Consider the following 7,706-nt stretch of genomic DNA (forward strand, 5'->3'; position numbering starts at 1 on the left):
ATTTCAAAAACAATGGCGTTAATATTGTACGGAGATGGTAGATCTTCCATTTACATCACACTCATACTCATACAGTCACGAAACTGTATTTTAGATGTCGTGTCTTTTAAGCTAAACCTTTAAACACAGGATTTCCACCATGATCTACCATCTTCCTTTAACTTTTTAAGGAGTTGAACACTACTTTCTATTGAGTCGGGTCTCCTCTCCTCCTGTGGATTTGGGTCTGGTGCGTCTGGAGAGTGAAGCTGAAAACAACTTGTGTCTGACTCAGAGGCGTGGGAGTGGCTAGCAGCGGTGTTAGGTTTTAAATCCACACGTGGTCTGGCTCTGCGGCTTGTTTAGCACCGCACTCTAAACTAGAAACTTCTGACCGACTCATGCCAGCGAGTTGCCCACGTCTATCACTGCGGGGGCGGACGTGATCGGACGAAGATTGTTTTTGATAACACGGCTAAGAAGAAGAAGAAAAAAATGCCTTCTTACCCCCTCAGCCAGTTCACGGACCTGGAAGAGATGATGTGCAAGGTAAAAACGGAGCGCGAAGAAAAGCTGAGCAGAAAAAAAAAGTTGGCTAGGTCAGGAGGCTGGTGTTAGCCTGCTAGCCTAGCTAGCTAGCTGCTCTGCTAACTTTCTGGCTAACTTTGTTCGCTGTATCGTTTCCAACTCTGTGCTGGCGGATGCTGTTGCTGTGCCGTTTTAACAGTTTGGTGGTAAACGGTGACTTTGTCGAGCTTTTGTCTGTTTTTTATGATAAGTTAGTCGGCCTGGACCTGAAAGCTAACGAGTTATCAGTCAAGTTGACACAAAGTTGAAGCGTTGTAGGGGGTTAACGTTACGATTCATCGCAATGGGGGCCCATTAAACTATCCACTAACTAGCTAACTTGGAGATTTGGTCGCAGTTGAGGTTGGATAACATGGCAAATATACGTTTAACACATAAGTGAATAATCTGCCTGGCTTTTATTAACGGTAAATAACGCCAACAAGTCCAGTCAAAACACCACTTAAGTTAATATAACCACCGATTTAAAAAAAAAAAAATCTGAGCTAACTAGCTAACAGAAATTAGCTCATCAAAAGTTGCCAGTTAACGTGCTAACGGTTTAAAGTGTACATTTATGCTTTTCTTCTCACTGTAGCACACTGCACGATCTGCATAGCATCCCACTGTCGCCTGTTGCAGCCTATTTTCATCTCAATAGTAGATGCAGTTGTGTGTGTGTGTGTGTGTGTGTGTGTGGGATGCCAGGTTGGGTCTCTTTAAGCTTGTTACTGTGGATTTTTTAAAAGGGGAGGAAAGTTGGCTGCTCTGTTTTGACTCTGTTTATGTGAGAAGTGTCAAGTGGCCACCTGTTGTAAATCCATCCAGCAATCCAAAAAAATGAACGTTTTCAGATGGTAGCAATTCAAATGAATATTGGTTTTAATGTGTCATGCTGTGGTCAGTCCATAATCTGTCATATGAAAGCACATCAGAGTTTTAACTAAGTCTTTCGAGCTCACTATACTGCATCAAACGTTGCGTCACTATTTACTCTTATCTCTTTGAGTTCTTAATGTTCACTTTCATTTTCGCCCTTTTCGAGAGAGGAAATCTGTATCAGACAAAGTAAAGATGGTCTGATTGTAAAATACCCTGGAAGAGGGTGACTCATAGTCTTTGCTGACTGCACAGTGCAACAAAAACATCAATCTGCAGGGTTTGACAGAAGTTTAAAAAAAGTTTTTATACATGTGTGTGCAGTGTTGTAAGTACCCAAAAGTCATACGTCAGTAAAAGACATCATGTAGAAATACCATTTTGGTAAAAGTAACTCTTACAAGTAGTACTTGAGTAAAAGTCATACAGTATCAAAAGTAGTTGTCTGGCAAAAATGGAATATAACTCTCAAAAGTACAAGTAAAACTAAATTAAATGTATATTTACATGTATGCATATGAATACTTTGGATTTATCAATTACTGGTTGGACCAATTATCAGATCAGATATTGGGACCTTTCTGTTTATTGGAATGAGTGTTTGTTTGTTTGTTTGTTGTTTAAGTTGATTTAAATATGCACTCATTTCATTTGATTGCAGCACGTAATCTGAAAAGTAACTACTGATGAAGTTATTAATGTAGTCTGTAAAAAGTACATTATTTGCCTTCAAACTGTTGTAGTGTAGTGTAAAGTAAAGTACCAGGACAATGAAATAAGAAACTGCACTTAGTAACATTCCATCACTGCTTGTATGTTCGTATTTAGTACCCATCACCCATGAGACCATTGATTTATTCAGTCTGAGAAATGGCAGATTTTCCATTAAAACTTAACAGAAATCTCAGAAATGTTTAAACTTATCTTTAAACTAGATAGGTTAATCAAAATAATATGTAAACAAGCAAGATCATTAGCTAAACCTTGCCTGCTATGGTTGTTGTTGAAACTAAAAACAATTACATCCTTGTAAATGCTAATCTGAAGCCCAGTTGTTCACATATTGTCCAATCGAAAATCACTGAAACAAAGAACCACGCCACAGGGTCGTTGTTACTGGATTTCAGTTGTAAAACACACGGGCTAATGTTGTGTTCTTGTCTGTTCTCTCTGCAGCAGCTACTAAATCTCGATTTGAGGGAGCAGAACAGACCACCACCACCCCTCAGTCTGGCAATGAGAACACCAGGTTATCTTGGTCAGCCACGTAACAACACATCATTCTCCCTCTCGTCTCTCTCCTGCCTCCCTGCTGATCCTTCAGATGGTGTATTCCAGACCTCCAATCAATGGGGGCAGCAGCCAGAAAGCCCTTTGCCCTCTCAGCTCGCCAATTCCACCCAATGGGGCAAGGCGGGCTTCCTGGCCCAGCGCTCCATCAGCATGGTAGAGACCAGAAGCGCCACAGCAGCAAGTCTAGGCTGGCCCGGGGCTGACATGAAGCACTCCCAATGTGACATCAGCCCCACTGCACTGACCTCCAGCTCCTCCTCATCCACCTCCTCCGTTTCCTCTTCCTCATCGCGTTATAAGACTGAACTGTGTCGATCTTTCACTGAGAGTGGCCTGTGCAAGTATGGGGGGAAGTGTCAGTTCGCTCACGGGATGGACGAGCTGCGGGATCTCAACCGGCATCCTAAATACAAAACCGAGCCGTGTCGCACGTTTCACACCATCGGCTTCTGCCCATACGGTATGCGCTGCCACTTTGTCCATAACAATGAGGAGGAAAAGAAGCACGCCTCCTTCTCTCGTTCCTCCTCGTCCTCTTCCTCCTCCTCAAGCATTACTCAGCAGCCACCTTCCTCCTCTCGCCTGCACAGACCTCCTCTTGTCAGACAGAGCTTCAGCTTCGCTGGGTTTCCCTCTGCTCCCCAGCAGCCCCTTCAGCCTGCCCTTACTGCTCATCCTCCTCCTGCCAATGGTTCTTTCACATGTGCTCCATCAGATTCACCTCCTTCCTGCGCCGACATTACCGACCTCCTGTCTCATGCCTTCCTGGAGATGAACTCTGCCTTCGAGGCCTCCCCTGCCCACCAGTACCAGCCCCCCATGGGCCAGGCCGCTACAACAGATACCCGCTCTCCATTCCTACCCTCCCCAGACTCCGGCTGTTCTCCATGTGGGCCATCTCCGAACGCCTCCCCTTCTCTGAGACAGAGTCCCAGTGCAATCGGAGTCTTCCCAGGACCATTAGGTGCAAGATCCCTGTCTTACACCTCTCTGTCAGATCAGGATCAGGACGGAAGCAGCTCTGCCAGCTCGCTCAGTGGCTCAGATTCCTGCGGAGGCATCATCGATGCCAGCGGCAGACGTCTGGCAGTATTCAGTCAGCTCTCCGTGCCTGAGGATGCCACTGGGTTCTGCCTTTAGACTGGAACACAGACATACACATTCGACAAGCAGACCCTGAATACTCTGTCGAGACTCAGTATATGCTGCACACACAATGCTCACACACACGACCCTTATAAATGCACACCTACTACACATAGCTACTGGACTGAGACCTCACACGTTCCTTGCACCTGTGTGGCGTCAAAGGAAACAAAGACTTTGTGATTGACTGTTAACGCTCAGAGAGATTGGCCTGTTAGATTCATGTGGTTAAAATGTCACTGGCATACATGCGTAAGGGAAGCCACAGTGATACCGAAACTAAAATGTGTGTTGCCACCAAAACGGCGTTCATATCAAGAGAGAAGTTTAATAGCGTTGAAAGTTATTGATGCTTTATCACAACTGTACGTTGAGATGGCAAAGATAATGTAATCAGTGTGATTGGCCGATGAGTGCCTCCTGTTTTTCAAGTCCAACCACACCATTTATATGACATCATCTTGTGAGTGATCTAAAGAATGTGACAAAGCCAAAGACATCTGTTTTGTAGCTCAGACGTTTTGATTACAGTGGTACAAACACACAATGTGATCTTTTTGTTTATGAATTGTTGTTTTGCCACTAATTGTCCACAGTATTGTTTATAAGCTAGTGAAGTATGTTTTTTTTTCCCCCTCACAACTACAGTCTTGAGGTCATGTTAAGATCACTGGCCTTGTACCTGAATGTTTTAAACAACTGAAGTGCCTGTAGCGTTATTGAACAGGCCATGTTACCTTGTTGAAGCTGGTTTGTTAGGAGAGATGTGACAAGGGGTGAGAGTCTGTTTTCGTTTTTTTTAATCAAGCAAGTTAGTGCGAGTTCTCTGTTCTTTGTCTCTTGTGCCAAACAACCAAATGTAAGCTTCGATTACTCAGATTGAACCGAACAACAAAGCCCAAGTGTGCCTGATCAGACTTTTACAAATCCGATGTCCGTGGCATATCTCTAATTTGTTAGTGTCGTTATGCGCATTGGCACAAACAGTTAGCATTGCAAAAGAGCAATAAAGATGGACCAAAAACGCCTTAAGTGAGATGCCGTCACGTTCTTCTGCATCTTGTTTCGTTAAACTGATTTAATTTGAACATGGCTTGAGTTAGAAATCACCTTATTGTGTCATGCAACCGTTTGATGAAAGTCCTGTTTACCTCTTGCATGCTACCTAAAAACAACTTTGTGTTGCCGATCTGTATTTTAGACGATCTTAAACATTCCCAGGAGTGGCTTTTCCCCCCCTCCCTCATCGACAGGCAGCACCAACGTTCCATTTTTGATAAATATTCATGGTTCTGTGCCTCTCACCCCACTCACCTTATTTCATATCTCCTTCAGTATTGACTCCTGTTACAGTTTTGTACTGTTACGAATGTGTAGCGTCCTGGTCACATATAGTGAACTGTGCGCCCAGGCCTGTTGCCCTACTGAGCTAGGTCCAGCGTTCTGTAGGGTAACGGTATGTATGCTTAACGTTATAGAAGTTTTACTGGGCTGTTTTGTGTGTTTATGATGTAGCTGGTTAGGAGAACAGACACCATGCTGTTACTGGTCTATTTAAAAATTGCCTTTTCATCAACATGTTTGAGGCCTGTTTAGTGTTAAAGGTGATAATCTTTAGTAAATTAATTTCTTTAATTTATTTTAACGTATTTATAGAGGACTGAGTTGTTAATGCTTGTATCAAGTTTAATATATTTGTTTTGCTTTTTGCTTTTTTTGTACTGGAAATAAAGTTGTTGTTTTTTTTACTGACTGTTTACTTTCAGCTTGTTTTTTTTTGATCACCTTCATGGGTTTCACTCAATCCTCCGCAGGTAACTGAAACCTTGTGTTGAGGTGCTGATGCAACAGAAGTTACGGGACTCGTGCGCATTTCCTTGAACTTTCTGCGTAGTCGTATGTATGTCTTATGCTGTCTGGAGTATATTTGCAACAAAGTTGACACATTAGTGACGTTTTCGGTGCAAGGTGCAGGAAGGGAGGAAGCAAGCAGGAAACCAGTGAACTGTCATTATGGTTTTCATCGTAGATTACATTCCCCCAGTGGGCCTGCACTGTTGAGGTTAACTCGGTCTGCACGCGATGTCAAAAGCGATGATGAACCTGGTGAATTTACTGTGAAGTTGATCATCTCAGACTGAGTGATGATAAGATTATGTTTTCCTGGAAAGTAACAAAGCAGCTGGGGACAAAAATGTATGTCTTACGTGTCTTGTTTTGAGCTTTGTGTAAAGGAATTTGACTCATTTCACTTAAAGGTAGGGAAGGCGATTGTTGAGAAAGATAGTTGATTGCTGAGAGAACTTAAGACCAAATACCCACCAACCTAAAAACGTTGGCACTTAATGACTTTGTAGGGACACTCACCATTATTCGGTGAAGACATGCATTTTTTTCAGAATAAAACTGAAACTACAGACGTGATGGGTAATTATACACATAATTGCTATGGAGGACACAATAATGTAACATTAAGTTTTATTTGTATAGTGCTTTACGTGATACTCTTAAGGCAGCTATATGCTTCAGTTTATCTGCAAACTTGAAAAATCACTGCCACACTGGGAAGAAATTGGTGAGAATATGATGCTTTATACTGCTGAAAAATACAGTAAATAAAGCTTTAAAGGATAACGTCAGCATTCATTCACATCATTCAGTTTGAGAGTACTTATTGACCAGAGTTTTTATTTCCATTCACAAGTGACACTATACAAGAGTGAAACACCAACGCAACCTTCATACTTCCTGGTGAAATTGCACCTGTGGAGCAGGAAATGAATCATACTGACAGTGAGGTGCAGCTTCTGCTTGAACAATGCGCTTACAGACCAGCGCCGCTGGTTGTTTCTCAATACCGGGCTTTTTCTTTCTTTTCACCTGGAAGAAAATCTGCGGTTCTTTTTTTTAGATGACTGCACCAAATAAGACAGAGTAAACTTTAAAGCGTTAATAACACGTGAACTGTTTCTTCTGAAAGTTTCTTCTGTTTCCTGCCTTTCTACACATTTCCATATTAAAAAGAAAATCGATTTAAGCAGCTATTGTTCCGTCATTCTGTTACAGCCAGTCTGCCGTAGGACAGCAAGACACTTTGTGTGTGTGTGTGTCAGTGTGTAGTCATGCCATTGAGATTTCATGTGGAGATAAGAAGTCTTTTGTTTGGGGTTTAATCTGATCAATCCTCGGCTCCCACCCATTTCCCTTATCCCTCGCTGCCTCCACTGAATCCATCCTTCCTCCCTCACTTTGTTCCTCTCCTTTCCTTCAATTAACATCCCCTCACCTCTCCGCTTTCTCCACTCCGCCCAACAGCTGTGCAGTGGTTTAATTTGCTATAACTTAAGGGGCGAGCAACAGGCGTTTGACGCAGCTTTACGAGACTATATTTGGTGCCACGTTCAGGGAAGTACACTCATAACACACATAAAACAGTCTTGTACTTTAAACAAAAGTGTGTCCCAAACTACCTTAACGACAAATAAAGCATCATTGCTTTATGAAAAGAAATGATCGTAAGAAGTTTTTTTTGTTTTGTTTTTTCACTCCACCATTCAGGATGTCCAACAAAAAAAAAAAGGGGCTACATGTGCACGCTCACAGCCGACCCTCCAGGAATCTCTCTTTCATGCACGCACACACAAGAGCTATTATCTTGTCACTGTTAACATGAGATGGGCTGGCTGTCTGGGAGTGATTAGTGGCCGTGAAGGGGTTAAAGGCATGTGTGTGCTCGTATGGTTCCTCACTGTGTGTGTGTGTGTGTGTGTGTGTGTGTGTGTGTGTGTGTGTGTGTGTGTGTGCTGTATTGTATCAGATAGACATTCTCCCACACTCTTGCC

At 42.8% G+C, this 7,706-nt stretch overlaps 1 protein-coding gene across 2 annotated transcripts; it reads left to right on the forward strand.

The window, feature by feature from the left end:
• Positions 1 to 277: 277 nt before the first annotated feature.
• On the forward strand, positions 278 to 5,621 carry LOC115568501 (mRNA decay activator protein ZFP36). Of its 2 annotated transcripts, none has more exons than XM_030395821.1 (2): positions 278 to 528; positions 2,602 to 5,621. In XM_030395821.1, exons 1-2 carry the CDS (start codon positions 475 to 477, stop codon positions 3,856 to 3,858), a joined length of 1,311 nt encoding a protein of 436 aa, XP_030251681.1. In that variant the 5' UTR covers positions 278 to 474; the 3' UTR covers positions 3,859 to 5,621. The 2 variants fall into 2 exon arrangements, with proteins under 2 accessions (XP_030251681.1, XP_030251690.1); XM_030395830.1 differs by lacking the exon at positions 278 to 528 and adding an exon at positions 625 to 713.
• Positions 5,622 to 7,706: the final 2,085 nt, after the last annotated feature.

Source organism: Sparus aurata, chromosome 2, assembly GCF_900880675.1.
Source record: "Sparus aurata chromosome 2, fSpaAur1.1, whole genome shotgun sequence".
NCBI lineage: Eukaryota > Metazoa > Chordata > Actinopteri > Spariformes > Sparidae > Sparus > Sparus aurata.

Coding starts and splice junctions, on each gene's coding strand:
- LOC115568501 (XM_030395821.1), top strand. CDS start 475: ATGCCTTCTTACCCCCTCAGCCAGTTCACGGACCTGGAAGAGATGATG. Junction 529..2,601: donor TGGAAGAGATGATGTGCAAG/GTAAAAACGGAG, acceptor TTCTCTCTGCAG/CAGCTACTAAATCTCGATTT.